The sequence below is a fragment of the Lepisma saccharinum genome, chromosome 21, assembly GCF_977018435.1.
Source record: "Lepisma saccharinum chromosome 21, izLepSacc3.1, whole genome shotgun sequence".
NCBI classification, from domain to species: Eukaryota; Metazoa; Arthropoda; class Insecta; order Zygentoma; family Lepismatidae; genus Lepisma; species Lepisma saccharinum.
In genome coordinates, this window is record NC_139249.1 from 54,596,010 (window position 1) to 54,612,504 (window position 16,495).

Consider the following 16,495-nt stretch of genomic DNA (forward strand, 5'->3'; position numbering starts at 1 on the left):
GTTGATTACAAGAGCCTCAAACTTCACTGCTTTCTACAGGATCTGGAGAGATTTTTAGTTTTAAGTCCACACTAAGAACACACAGGCTAATGAGGACTAGATCTACAATTTAAAGTGGGATCTGAACTGCTTAATAAAGCTTTTTCAAGCAGGCCTCATCTCCAGGAAGGTATGAACTCGAGACAAACCACGGTACCTACTGACCTGTTGGTTGAGAATGAGTCAAGGCAAGGACTTTATAAACCTTTTCCTGGTCCACACCCCCCCCCCCCAAAAAAAAAAAAAAATAGGCAATAGTTAGGTTGTGGAATCTGAACTGCTATGTGCCTCCATCAGGTACCAAACCTCTTGATTACAATACAACATTGTTACCGCTTGCCTTCTACAGGAAAACAAAAACATACTTGTTCATTCATATTTCTCCATTTCTATGATACCACGTGGTGCTGACATTGTGGATAATTGATATTGCTATTACAGGACTGACAGGGGTTCAAAAGACCTTGGATAACATTTCACATGCATTATATTTCACTCAGAAGCTTTGGTGCATGGAACTATTACGCTACCACCAGGCAGTCAAGCAATACCTTCATGAAGTGTGGTTGTAAATCTTCAAAACTTTGAAGCACCTTCTCTCGGAAATAGTTTAGTGCGCACTAGAACCTTGGCAGGCTGATCAATACCTATAGAGTACTCTACCACTACACCAAGTCCCGTCCCAAACAATTTCGCAAGCCATAGCTTCTCTTTGTTCGATATTGAGAACCACTGACATGCATGTCTTTGAGTTACTGATGTTGTTAACATAGCATGGCAGAGAGAATCTTGTATAAAAACCACCATCTTTCCAAAAGCAATGAAAGAAGAAAGGTTTGAACTGATATTCTGCAAGGAATCATGTTAAACTGGGCATATCACTGAGGTACAGCAGACAGGGCATTTAAAATAATGGCTTAAGGGGTTAATCACGTGTTCATCTTTCGTTTGGTGATTTGGTCGATATGGCATGAATACATTGGTTTCCCTCATCTCCTTTTCTGTTACTCCATCCTGGTGGATATTACTGGCTAGTCTTTATCAGATTAAGATAGGATGTGAGTGTTCCAGAACTTGTCATTACACGGTGTTTGAAGTCTCAGGTAATGTATTATTGTTAGTTGAATGATTTTTTTTTAATTACTTGGAAAATGAATGATAGATTTTATTATTGCTAAAGAATATTTAATGGTATAACCATGATCTTTAGAGACAACCGTTGTTTTATTCATTTCTTTTCAGTCTGTTAAAATGTTGAGAATAGACTGTACATCTCACGGTTTTACTGAAAATTAGAATTCAACCAATATAAAACTCTTAACAAAGAATGACTAGCTGAAAGTTTTTGGATACTGTTAGACAATAGTCTACCGATGACATATATGGAATAGTTTGTTTGCAACATCATATTTATAGTAAAATCACAGGTTTTCTCTTGAAATATAGTAAGATAATATATAGGAAGTTAAACTATAGAAAAATGGGTAGTGTCCAATTTGTTGCTAATAGTAAAGAACTACAGTATTGTCAATTATATTTAGGTACAAAACGTTACCTTACCTCCAGTACATTGCAACATGCCGTGAAGGTATATGTGGTAGGGCATCATGGGAACTTGTGGAGGTGATGTGATCAGCACCACACTCTTTGGCTGCATCTTCCCTATGTTTTCCCCCATTTATTAGAGTCTTGGTGAGCCCTACAGCTGCGTTAGAATTAACATTGATGGAAGAATTCCTGCCCGAAATCACCAACCCTGAGAATCAAACCTGGGTCTCTCGCATGAAAGCATAAGATGTCTTGTTGATTACATTACCACAAATATTGACGGTTTTGCAATGACATCCTTGGAGAAGAAGATAAGATTTACAAGCATTGGAAATTAAATTGTCTTCATACCTTAAAGACAAATTATTGAGGAGAGCAAAGAAAATTAATAAACGTGTCAAATAAATGCTAATAATAATTTACATGGAATCCAGAAATTAGATGGATACAAAAAACAACTGACAACGAAGAAAGTAATCCTTATTAAAATAATAGGTTGGATAACAATCACGCCCACCCAACTATTCACCCCCACCTCTGCTACATTGCTAATAATCTAGTATTTAACCCTTCATGCCTGCTAAACTCTCTTACGTTTGTGTCTACAGAGATCCTGGCAGTCCAATCACCACCGTGCTGTCCACCTTTTCGCTTCACAAAAGATGTTGTGATAAGAAATGGTCCATCTTGAATTTCTTGCACTCCAAAATTTCTTCCATCGTGTTCCATCCAACTATACCTCTTCAAATTGTCTCCTTGTTCACACCAATGTCTGAAAAAAATATTGAAGGTTATCACATTTGTGGAGGTTAAGCTGGAGCATAATGTGTCTGATAAGCTCCTGTACTGAAATTAAACCATGGATTGCAGGAAATTAAATAAATCAGGATATACCAAATGAACAGCAGCCATAAGGACATGTTAACTGTTTGAAGGGTCTACCCTTCAAGTACATACTACAGGTACTCAGCTGTGCGCCATAATATAGGGTGTACAGTCATCTGCAAAAAAAAATAGAACACCTACAGCCTATGCATGGTGTTATGTGTGTTGTCTAATGCTATGGTGATGAACAAATTACAATAGAAACTTCAGCAATAGTGATAGTTATACCTGCCGCAAAATTAGTTTGGTATTGACACTTGAGAACCATGTGTTGAAATCGGGTCTACGTCACTGCGGGAGGGTGGGTTGCTGGCATGCGAGCCAATGAAAATCTTCCCAGTGCTTCACCCAGGCCCTGGTTACCTAGCAACAGAAAACGTTTTTCTCGGTGTTGCCGCTTATCGGGCGATTCTTCCTGCGATCAAATTTCATGTTGTTGGGAGAGGACGTGTTGTTTGTTTGTTGCGTTGCGTTACTGTGATATTTTAACCAGTCCGTTTGTTTAGTGTTTATTGAATTTAGAGTATTCTTTGTTGTATATAGCATGTTGTTTTAGTGTGTTATTTTTTGTACATAATTTTCTGTGTTCTGCTTGAGTGTGTCGTGTGCTTGTGTGAAGAATGTCAAGCACGGGAGGCAATATACCAAAGGGGCCATGCACTAAAAGAAAAAGGAATTCTTCTCAAAGGACAAACACGGGAGATGGTTTGTTCTGAGCGCAAATAATTTGAGCAAGAGAGAAACAATGGGGGTCCAACGATTTTTGTAAATAAAGTTCTGGACAGGACTGCTGCTGCTTTCGGCGTGTCTAAGAACAATATTGTTACCATAGGGAAAGAAAAATATAATGTGGTAGAAATAAATAAATAAATAAATGCGAGGCTTCAAAATTGGAAACCCCAGGAAAGAATAGGAATATCAGTAAACGCGTGACAAATTTAGATACTTTTCAGCAAGATGCTATTCTCGCCATATTTACTCTTATTATAGGAGGAAAGATCATCCCACTGTTGGAAAACTGCGCGTTTCGTTGAAAGATTCGGCATTTTTTCAAGGTGGGGAAACATCTTTAAGGACAGTCATAAAATATCTGGAATTCTCATACAAAAAAAAATAATGGACCCAAAATAAAGTATGGAGGCATATGGAGATGTGGAGGTAGAGCTCCACACATTCTCGACCTCGACCTAGGCCATATTATGGAGGTGATGCGGTGATGTGGTTCACCAACCGCCTTTACCACAGGTTTGCCCCAGGTACTCACTTGGGCTGAGTCGATTCCGGAGCCGCTCGGGATATTTGAAAAAGTTCCACAAACCACCGCGGGTCTCACGTGTGAAAGTCAGACGCCCCACCAACTGGACTTTGTGCACTTCAGTTGCGGTATAATTGAAAGACGGGCAGACTTTAACGGCGACTTCAGAAAGAAATGATTATTGAAAGTGTATATACAGAATAGATTGAAAAGGTAACAAGTAAACAATGCTCGTTTCATTAATTCGTTCATGTTGTAAGGGAGATGGAAATGAATAGAAAAAACAATAACACATTCATCAGTGTTGTCATCATTGTTATTCCATTTTTCTCGAAAAACAATAACACATATCATCATTGTTGTTCCTTTTCATAACACGTTTTCCTCGACACAGCGTCAGACGGCTGCAGTGCGTACTGTACCGCATGATATGGCAACACCGTGATGCGTGTTCCTTCAGCTCTCAATACCAAACTAATTTTGCGGCAGGTATAGGTAACACAAAATATCGGGAAGCATATATATCGGGATCTAAGTGCCCGAGTTTTATGACTATGGGCCTGTTATGGAAGTCGCACGAGTTTAACGCATTAAACGAGTTATGGTAGCTGGCTGTCCCATAAGTGCTTCCATGCATTTCGTGCAAGAACGACATTCACCAAACGCATGGGCCAGGAGGTTGGTTCGTTCGGTGAGAATCGTCTGCTGCTTGCTGACAACGCACGTGCTGATGGATTCAAACTGCACTACTTCAAAAAATATATTATAATTTTAACAGATAGTGATATGTAGCAACATGCACAAGATGAGTATGCCTTAATTGTTCTCAGAATGTGATTAAAATGTGTAACAGTGTCCACAGTAGAGTTTATTTTTGCCCTAAGGACATTCCTTCCACTGGATGCCATGTTGAAACTTTTTCTAAACATAACGATGTGCCTAGAATGTCCCACAAGTCTGTAAAATAACTGGTTTCACCAGATTCACAAGCCCAGTTATTTTCGTTGAATGTGTTCGTTTCGTTAAGACTTTTGGAACATTCTATGTTGGAAGTGATGTGTACAAAAATTCAAAATATGAGGGTGATTCAAAAAGTAAAGTAATAAGAGGTCTCGTGGATAAACTTTATTCCACAGGCAGATTACTGATACACAGTAGTATGGCACTGATATACATTACTTTTCAACATAGTCATCATGTTTGTCCAAACATTTGTACCAATGATACACCAAGGCATCAATGCACCAAGTTCCTGAAGCCATGTAATAATTAGTTTCCTCGAATTGCCTCCCGGAACCTCCTCAGAGTGTGACAATAACTGGCAGCATTAACTGTTGCTACCCTGGTGAGGAAATCAACCAAACGCAAACCCTTGTGGTCCCAAAAGACAGTTGCCATAACTTTCTTTACGTATGGAGCTGTTTTGAATTTCTTGGAAAATGGGGTCGATGTGTGTATCCATGACATGGATGCTTGCTTCCTCTCTCGTCACATGATGAACTCATGTGTCATCCTCTGTAATGATCAGGTGCCCATTAGATGTGAAAACCTGATTACACTATGCACTTCCATGCTTGACCATGTTTCCGTGAACGCAGCCATCTTCTAACTGGTATTGTGAGGGTCTGACGCAACATATGCACCATCTAACGGCTGTGTGATAAAGCCGTGCTTTTCAGAATGCGAGCCTGGAGGGAAATTTGAAGAACAGGAGGGATATGATATCCGTGAGATCTCTTGTTACCTTACTTTTTGAATCATCCTTGTATTTGCGTTTGATTAAATTACATACTTTCCATATGTAAATAGTTGGCATTTGTATGTGATAAAAAATGTTTCGCTGACAAGTTGACATCCTTCTGCTCCTTCCAACATCATTAAAATAAAATAATTTTTTGATCCGAAAGGCGTATGTCAATAAAAATCACCATAAAATAATTTAATGATGTTAGCCTGAAGAAGCTACAATATGTGACATCATTCCAGCAGTCCAATGAATGATAACTAATTTTATATGTAATTTTATGTCAGTTTTTTATGATTATGCCATAAATAACAATTATTAATACTTATCTTGGTAAGAGGTTTAAAAAATTGAAAGGTATTTATGAATAAATTTGTTGGGTACTGGGTTCTCACCTTACAAAGAAAAGATGATGTTTAAATTATTAAAAAGGCATACATTACATTACAGCACGCATTGAAAAATCTCTATTCATTAGTTACTTTCTTCCAACCTGTGGCCCATTTTATTCTTGTAACTTAAAAATAATTTTCTATGAACATACATGTTTCTCCTTTATCGTGAATTTAACAATAATATGTTTCATAAAATTCCTACATATATTAAAATATCTACATCCTGAGTACATTAATTTGACAAGAAATTTTCCTGACACGCTTCTCTTTCTGGATTGAATTCAATTCAATTTGATAAATGTTGTACTCCCTCACATGTAGCAGATGAGAGCCCTATACTTTCTTTACAAAATGGAAGTCACTTCATGAAAACACTAGTCAAGCATAAATTTTCCGAACAATTTTCAATAACCATTAAGAAATTTATCAATATAAAGTGTATGTGCAGGTTGTTCAATCACATAAAACCATAACTGAGAGTTCAACCTCTTAAAGCTAAGTACTATGAAAGAGAATAATGGGACTAGCCTTAATTATTTGCCTATTACTCCATATGTGTTAAGATTTCGCCTTGAATGCTTACCTAATATTAGAACCATCCATGTGCAGCTGGTGAGGGAAATACCACATCAGACCAAAGACAGGTGAATATGGTTGTCTGGTCTTCATACCAAAGTACACCCCTGGGCGATAGCTACCCCAGAATCTTTCACGATCACCTAATCCAGAATTAGCAACAATCTGAAACAAATTAAATTATCTTAAATCCATAGCATGAAACAGCTGAATTATCCTCTTTAACAAATTCATAATAAATCCATGTGACTTTTGCAAAAAAAATATTTTATTTGCTATCCATTTCGGTGGTTCACTGTTACCATTTAAAGAAGACTGAGTTTTACATTGAACAGCATACTGTGAATGATGACAGTGAGTTGCTAAAATCAGTATGTGAATAAAATGATTTTTGCAAAAAATTACACGGGATTTATTAGTATTTGTGTATGACAATAACACACTCATTTTTCAAATATTTGTCTTATTTTATGTCACATTTCTGTTTCTTTAAGCTAATTGTGACTGAGAATGAATAATGGTTAGATAAAATTCACAAGAAATATGACTTGAACCCAAGACCAATAATGGCAAGATCCAACCAAACAACATTCAAACTTTCGTAATTGATGAACACTGATAATTACCTACAGAGCAACACTTATCCAGTTTGTAGGGCATGGCTGTCACACGGGGGACATAGATTTCATTCTTGACGTGGATAATTCCAGGTGGGAATTTTCATAGCAAGGCCCTTGCACGGAGCAGCTCTGGGGTTTACCCGGCCTCCAATAAATAGGTACCTGGTGGATTGTAGAGGCAGCTACAGCATGGTGCTGATCACATCACCTCCCCAAAGGGAGACATCTACATGCTCCATGTGCCTTCCCTGTATGTTGCAATATGCATAGAGGTAGTTTTACCTTTTAATGATTACATAATTAAAATAATACTTGTTTACTTATTAATTTTGCAATGGTATAGCATCCTGCCCCACCCCTTTTCTTGCCAAAACCTTTGTGCATGCCACAATTGACAGTCGAAAGCATTGCCACATCTCGACTGTCAGCAGCCAGACACGGTCACTGTATGCACTGCCCAGCAGCATGTATATGAGGGAAGAATGAAAAAATCAGGGAAGCAAGGGAAGAACATCCACCTATGCCACTCTCCTCTGTCCTGTTTTTTTTGGGGGGGAGGGGGAGTGGAAAGATCCTTGGCAACTCCAAACTAGCCTTCCTTTGTCAGTGTGTTCTCTCTGATTTGTAAAACAAAGGACTTTTAAAAAAGTCCAGAAGAGCACAATGATTCTTCCTCTACTTTTACAAAAATGTCTGAACTACATCAAAATTTGTAACTACTACATTTATTCAATTCACTATTACGCCAATTAAACTTGAGTGTATGGTATCATGAAAAAGGAGACACAAGTTTAAAACAATTTTATATGAAAACTAAGGTAAGAATTAATTTCGCTTGCAAAAGAGTACAATCAAAAGTTAACATTTTTGTAGTAACTTTTAGATTAACCTTTAAATAGTGGGGCTGTTTTTGCTGGTATTATTGCTCACGCCAAATGCATTTTCAGTGGGAATCTAAAATCCCATCATGTTCTAATAAAAATTAAAATTGAGCCACCATTACAATTCCAGCCCCCTCCTAAGAAAAGGTTCAGTATATGCTAGTGGTTGCCACCCAGCGGTGGTGCTAGGATTAATCATCACGGGGTGCTGAGGGGGTGTGATGCTGAAAATAACGAAAACCATGAAACATGCATTCAACCTTTCAAAACTGGGGAGCAAGGTGCCAAAATAGGGAGGGGGGGCAAGGACAGTTTACTTTGCCTTAGTAGATAAGGTATAGCATAGTGTGGGGGCTGACTGAAATGGAATTGTACTTGTGAAATGTGAAATTATATGTGAAATATAATAACTTTAGATTGACATTCATTTTCCTGGCAGGCTGTGCATCCATTGTCTTCCCCTTGGACTTACGTGATGATATGTATTAAGTCTTATACTCCAAGAAAGTGGTAATACAGTGCAAACATTCAGATACACGTTGCAGTCTTATTAAACTATGTAATGAAATAAAAAATGAAATTATCCTCGTCTTTAAAAGAACAATTTTTTAACCTTTTCAATGTAACCAATGGAGGTACCAAATACACAGTACATTGTACATTCTGTCTGCCATTTCAGGACAAAACGCGAAGTGCACAGCAACTTAGTCTTCGTTAAAATACCTCCTGCTGCACTATCCCCAAACAACGAACTGTAAAATTTCTTCGTCAACATTGGGCCTCTTCCTAAAGGGTTTTGAAAAAGCTTGAAATGATACGTTTACTAGACATGTTACGTGGAACAAATACTCAGAACGTATTAACAAGAAAACTACCCTTCACATTACAACTTGCGATGCGTTAAATTAAGGGCTCGGGTGAAATATATGGTAAGTGACATTTTGCTGATTTCAGAGTTCATTAAGAAAAAAAGGTAATTAAAAGTTATACTGTAGATAAATTGATTTCGTGTTGTGTTTACCAATTTCAGAAGGCTTCACTGAGTGCAATGCAAATTGCATGACATGGAAATTTCACTCGAAAATTGAAGGATGGCACATTTTAAGTTACTTTGTAACTCAAAAATAACAAAAGTGTCACATTTTAAGTTACTTTGTAACTCAAAAATAACAAAAGTGTCACTTACCATGTATTACACCAGAGCCCTTCTGATAATTTCGAAGGACTTGGTCACTGACTTGGTGATACCTTGAAAGCAGCTGAAATTTTTGCTCCAGTGTGAGGAAGAACTAATATGCGGAAAATAAACCATTTATTAACAATGCAAAAGAAATTAAAGAAAAACATCACTCACATTAATCCGTAGGCAATTATCGAAAACCACAAACAGACCACTTGAAGAAACAAAGGAAGAAAAAAATCATAACAACAATGCTGACGAAAGAAAAAAAATGGCAGCTGATCTTTATAGAGGCTGCCCCCAGCACAGGAAAGTATCGACATCTGTTTCAGTGCTTGCCTCATGCATACAATAATAACGGTCTTACTTCAGTTAATAACTTTCGATGCTCGATATAACATGACATAATATGCCACTCTAAGAGTTAGTGTTCTCAGTTGAATGTAGGGGGTGCTGAAGGGGGTGGGGAAGAAAATTAAGGGGTGCTCAAGCACCCCCTCATGCCCCCTGGCACCGCCACTTTCAGATCAAACTCTGTTGGGTGCACGTTCTTCCATGCAACACATAAAATTTTGCATACTGGATGGTAGAAAACAAGTCAGGTTTTTTACGTTATTGAAAAAAGATTGGTTCAACATGACACGTAATACCTTGGAAACTGCGAATGGTAGTAAAAAATCATCTCTCATCAATTTCAGTGAAAAATGCAGGCTCAACCAGGACTAGAACCTACATCTGTAGCATATCGTGCCATTGTTCTACCAACCAAGCTACCAAGCTAGCCAGATATTTCCCTATTGCTGTTTACCTGAGTGGAATTGTCTCTAACAGTGCTACCATACACGATCTCAAACACTGATGACGTCGACAGTGTCTGGTATCTCCCAGCGTAGAGTTTTAAAATGTAAAACTGGTTTGAGTCCTGGTCAAGCCACTGAAATTTCTACATAGTGGGGAAATACATGAAAAGTGGTCCCACTCCATGTAAATAACCAAATGAATCCATCTGGAAATTTTTATTCATTATCATTTGGATTAAGGTTTAAATGTGTGTGAATGCATATAATTTTCATATTTCACCAACAAAACATTTTAGCATCTGTAGCCTATATGCTTCACAGACGAATGAAGTCAAATTTTACTACATTTTTAAAGAGTGACACACAACACATTTTCGATAATGCTTTTCGTGCATTCAGGCTGTCACCTCCCAATATTTTTTCATTTGTTAGCAGTCAGCACAAAGTACCTCATAATTCTATGAAATCAAATCATTACGGATCAATACCGCAGGAATGCCCCTGTGTGTGCCAAATTGTAAGGAATAGCTCATTTTGTTTAGTACTGAGTATGCTATAACTCTATGGTTAATAAAGAAAAAAATCAATGGGTGGGCCATGGGCCATTCATACATGAATATATCAACATGTTCTGTATTACATTTCAATGCAATATAAGTAACACAATTGCAGACTATTATTTAAAAATACAAATGAAAGAAAGAAATTTCAAAATAAGTGCTTACCTTTCATGGAACCAGCCTGTGCATTCCAATACCTTCCTTTAAACTAATACAAAACAATTTCTTAAAAAAGTTAATACATTACCTTTTCTTTATCAAATGGAGAATTCACCCTGGTTTCCAAGTATCCTTGGTAGCCCATATATCCTGCTAGCAAGACAACACACCCCGTAAGAATAAGGCACCATACAGGCATGGAACTTTGTGCTTCTGAATCTCTATACGATGATGCTTTTGAGCTACTTTTGTGACTTCCCTCATCTGCAAAATGACACTTCCGTTGTTTAACCATTTTTTATGCCTGCAAAAAAAATTCCTACTTGAATTTACAATAAATTTAGACAGGTGATATGTATGTGGAGCATTTAAAGACTATATTACATTATTTAGTCTCCTTGCATTCTCAACTTTGGTGCAAATGGTTCCACGCCATTGTGAACTCAAATATATTTCAGTACTGATTCAGCTTCATGAGGACAATTCCACATCTATGTCTTGATCAATAGTAGAGACTTACCGTACAAAAATCTTTTTAAAACAGTGATAAGATTCAAAATGCTAATCAAACAAAACTAATGCAAACACCTTAGCAGGGCTGTTCCTAAAGGAAATTTTTGGCACATAGTTTAGTTGATTTACATGCATAGCACATTCTTATTCTGACAATTTTTGAGCAAAAATCCATACAAAAATAACAAAAATGTCCAATTCAAATAATATATCCATTCTTATGCTGCAATTGTTCATGGAGCTACATCACTTACCATTATCAAGTATGACGGACCAAAAGCTTTGCTAACCTAAACTTGACTGCCTCAAAAATCACTTCCCACATACACTAAATATTTTTCTACATCTCATACACATGTCAATAGACATCATCTGCATTACATATTTTCTCCTAGTTCTATAGTAAGCTGTAAGTGTTTATTTGATGGCAAGTTTTCATCTTGTATGTACACTTCTCCAAATGTTACTTGACCACCCTGAAAGTTTTCTAAGTCCAGAAATCATTAACTTGGCAACATAGCTCTTGAGAACCAGCAGAGAGTAGCCAACTTTACTGCAGGTCCTTGTACTAGGCGAGAAACCATCTGGTGTAAAATTTACATTATTGTTGATAACATGAAGTCAGAAACTATATTCGCCCAACATATTAATAGAGAACAAAAAGGAAAACTCAAGTATGAGGAATTATTGAATGGAATACTTGCGATTCGGCATGTTAAAATTGGAATCAGAGAGACTGTTGTGAGGTTGGAAACACTGCAGTCACGTTTGGTACACCTGGAAGATATCGCTCTCATGTTTGAACACAAAAGGGCATAATTAAGAATAGTTTATGCAAATAACATATAACAACTAGCAAAGTACTGTGCAACGAGCGAAAATTAAGGAAATCTCAGAAATTGCAGTGAAAATGTGTTCGTCGCAAAGAAAAGTGGTAGCTTGTGCAATCATCAACATGTTTCAAAGCGTTTGCTACAAGCGATGTTGTAGAGTATTGGTAAAGTACTCACCTCACAAGTATTCCTTTTTCCAAAGAATGAAAGAGTCGCGAATTCAAATCCAAAGCTCTCCATTTTTTTTTTTTTTTTGTAAGTGTGGCATCAGATACATTGAGCATGGAGTTTAGTAATTAAGTTGAATAATTTTGTTTCAGAATGTTCGCAAAATATTATTCGGTGTTGAAATCCTCAAATGTTCCCAGCAGCTTAATGTATTTGTTTCTTCTTTCTGGCACTAACATTCATCAATTTGGGTCAAAAAATACCTAAATTGTTGTCGTATTCCAACAGATAGTATTTCGTCAAACAAGGAATGTGCTGACTATGGCTCGGAAGTTGATGAAGAATCATCTTCTTTGCTGAGCCTACACATCAATGCTAAACCGAATATCAGTCTATTTGGCTTTTAAGTCATTTTCAGAAGTTTTTGCCTTTTTTTGTTACATTTTCCTAAATTAGAAGGCTTATTATTCTCCTTCCTAGTGGTTTCGTGAATCTTAAAAGAATTTCCTAGCATAACTTGTAGATTTAAATTTCCTACCATGGTGCTTTTAGCAAGTTCGTCATTAAACAAATATGGTCAATGGAAAAGCACGACCATCATTTTCAAGATTGGCAATGCATTAAATAATTAATTGTGATAAATTTATTTTTCCTACACCAAACTTAAGATACGTTGTGTTTACTGTACTTTGAGATTCCCTTGCTAGCTTCTGTTATTGCTTTTATCTGTGCTTTTTAAATAAAATTAGTCACAAGATATAATCTTATGTTCGCCAAACACAAATGTATTTCAGTTCCTGGCCGTCTACTGTATCGTGGAAGATCCATTCTCAAAGGAGGTGAATGATTTAGATAAAGAAAGTTGCAGTGCATTTTATGCAAGCTTGAATTAAAATAAAGAAAACTAAATTAGCACTTAACTGCTTTTACCCCTTTGCTTCAGTAGTTTAAACCACCAAACAGCGAATTATTCAACTACTCTCTTTTAATTTATTTAAAAAATCAAGCTTCCATTTTCAGTGCGAAAAGTATTTTAGACCATTTTTAAAAATTATTTTAAGTTTATTCTACAAGTCATCATCTGCCCAGCTCCAGCGATGACTAGGGCTTGGAAGTTGAAGACCTATAAATTGCCAAAAAAAGACCTATAAAAAGACCTAAAAATATCAAGAAAAGGACCTAAAAATGGAAAAAAGGGACATATAAATGTGATCCAAATTAATTAATAACTTCAGTTTTAATTACATATTTAATTAATAAAGAATATACAAAATTCTGGTGGTATGGAACACACAGTTCTATATAAATGAAATGAATCTTCTTTCAGACATCATATATATTTTTTAGATTAACATAATTTGAAAAATCATATTTGAAGAATCATATTTGGCCTAACCACACTTGGGTTACAGAAATAGGACTTCGGAAACCTTACCTCAGTTGGCATCGCAGTATATCACAATAGTCATCTCCAGCGCGAACTTCCAGACAAGTTGCTGTTAAAGGACCTTGTACCATACCTGCTTCAGTCGTCCAAAAATGTTTTCCTCTAGTTTCAGGGATGGTTCAAATATATTTATCTATTCCTTTTTTTTCTATTTCTATACTCCAGAAAGGATGTTTAAGAGGTGATGAACTAATGATGATTCGAATTGAGAATGGGCAGTAAAAACGTAGTCAAAAGAAGGTGAAGTTGCAAGAAAAAGCTGTTAAGACCTAAATAAAAGGTTAAAAAAGGACCAATAAGCCAAAAAAATGCCGAAAAAGGCAAAAAAGGACAAATAAAACCCACCTCTTTCTGGCCTACAATGACCCAAAATGAACATATACAATGTTGGGTTTTGTCTTTGGACACTAGGAAAAAAAAGGATTTTTCCTCAACTTCCTAGCTCTAGTGATGACTATGGTTCCTATCTGATTTCTGCATATGTCACATGGTATCTGATTGTGTGCTTCAATTTAGATAGCTGTCTGGAAGGTTTCCAAGTCTTGGAAGAAATCAACGTCAATTCCATGAATCTGAAGAAATGTTTCATGAAACGCTTTTTGCCTTCTGAAAAAGTTTCTTACAGGGTTGGACATCGATCTTACGATCTCTGTCATACAAGTCGAGCACTTTACCACTACACCACAGATGCCACTAGTACTGAAATTCAAACAATGACAACATGTGTGCCGACTACGTGGGTGCTCCGGGACTCGAGCACCCACTTAAATAATCTTGTGGGTGTGCCGCACCCACAAGATTTTTAGTTTGATAAAAACAAAATAAAATAAATATTTCTCACTTGCCATTAAACATTGAGATGGAAGTTAAAATTTCTAACCTCTAAAACATAATTGTTTCAAATGTGTTTATGCAAAGGCAACCAAGCAACACATTCCCAACTTCCTTGCCTGTCAAAGGCAGTCCCCACAATAACAATGGAAGTATATTGTATTGTGAATAGAATCCCCTCTTTTCGGCTTGCTTTGATGTTTCCTTACAAGTGACACACTACAATACCCCCACTCCATTCGTCAACAACTGTTTTAAAAGAACTACTTGCCGATATTGAGCACTAATAAAGAATAAACCTAAACACAAGGAAGCCGATTGTTACAAGGACCACCTCAATAGTTGATTTTTTCTTCTTTTGTTTGTTTCAATCAGATAAGAGCGACATGGTTTACGATTTCAGTGAAGTTGTTTTCATGTAATCTGGAATGTTATCGTTTTGTTTGTTCTCCGAGAGACAATGGCTTGGAAGGAGGCAGGAGCTTAGATTGTAGACTGGGAAGTTCTCATTTTCAGAAAAAAAGGGTTATTACCATGTTAATAGTTAGTACAAAGAAGAGGGCCTACTGACCGGATGTGTGGAGCAAAAGCTCTTCGCCGGGCCAAAATTTTCGCAATTTTCAAACGTGGCACGGGACGCGTGTGGAAAGCGTGACGAAAGTAGTGATCCTCATACGTATCAAACGCCGGAGGAAATGTACAGACAAATATTTTTTGAAATAATTGATGTGGCTGTGGATTCGCTAAATCGTAGATTTCAAACAAATTTTTGGAACTTATTTCACAACTTGAAGCTTTTGCTATCGGTCAAATTGGTGCTGATTGAATTCTGCAGTTCTATGGGACAGACTTTGATAAGACAAGCTAACATTTGTGACGGTCCTGTGGATCCTCACAATATAATTAATTATATGTTTATTGAAATTATTAATTTCATATTATACAAATCACTTTATATTAACGGTTCAAAAAAATGTATAATTATTACTTTGTACAACGTTAATTATGTTTTATGTTATTCATTGCACTATACGCTGTATAAACGAGATATTTGGAATTCTAACGTTGCTATAGCAACGAGAATCAATAGTCATTATGTGATAGTGTGTCTGACAAAAATGGAAATATAAGTAATAGTGAACTGCATATTGCTCAGTTATTTCACTAATATATAGACCCATAGAAGTTGTATCTTCACCTTCGCGTTTTAGTTTCAAATATTAATGAACGAAATATAATCGTGCAAATGATTGAATTGTGAACGTCACAGTATAATTGGTGGTCCAGTATTGTGGAACGTTATCAGCACGATCTTGAGTGATGTGTTTTGCGTAAGTGTTAACTTACACCATTGTTCTCGTGAATCTAGTTTGTACATAAAGTTATATTATGTACGCATCAAGTAATCCTTATAATCTGAGATCCAAAACAAGTCTTACAGCTAGATCTATCAATTGTGGTGATGAACCTGATGAATCACAAAATAAGAATGGTGCCATGAATATGGTGAAGTGCTGCAAAGATCCTGATAAGGAAAGGTTGGTAGCTTGTGAAAATTGTGGCCATTGGTATCATTTAGAATGTTTGGGTTTGTCCGATAAGCACTGGGAATTATACCAGTTAAATTAAAATTATTTCTGTACAGATTGTGATCCATCTTATGATCCGTTCAGTATTGAAGCTTTTGTACAATGGAAAAGAAGTCAAGAAAATGTTCAAGAAATTGACATTCGTCCTTCTGTGTTGGCAGAGACGTCAACGGGGCAAAGTAATGTTCCTTTTCAAATGTTTGATCTGCTGGCAGAGTTAAGAAAAATCAGCGAGTCACAACAGATGGAATTTACAAAAATTAGGGAAACTCAAGATTCTATGAAACAAACTCAAGATTCTATGAGGCAAACTCAAGAGTCTCAACAGCTTGAGTTTACAAAAATGAGGCAAACTCAAGATTCTATGAGGCAAACTCAAGAGTCTCAACAGCTTGAGTTTACAAATATCAGGGAATCTCAACAGGAAATTCAAAATTCACAGCAACTACTCAAGCTTGACTTCCACGAATTG

General features: G+C 36.6%; 1 protein-coding gene across 1 annotated transcript in view; it reads right to left on the bottom strand.

Annotated features, from left to right (window-relative positions):
• The window catches only part of GCS1 (mannosyl-oligosaccharide glucosidase), a 47,338-nt gene that overhangs the window by 9,893 nt on the left and 20,950 nt on the right, over positions 1 to 16,495 (bottom strand). Inside the window, exons 2-4 of the mRNA XM_083142963.1 lie at positions 10,731 to 10,946; positions 6,450 to 6,607; positions 2,182 to 2,359 (exon numbers count right to left, since the gene is read on the bottom strand). Of these exons, the coding sequence (XP_082999089.1) occupies positions 2,182 to 2,359; positions 6,450 to 6,607; positions 10,731 to 10,937 (543 nt within the window). The 5' untranslated portion in view covers positions 10,938 to 10,946. The remainder of the gene's footprint in view (positions 1 to 2,181; positions 2,360 to 6,449; positions 6,608 to 10,730; positions 10,947 to 16,495) is intronic.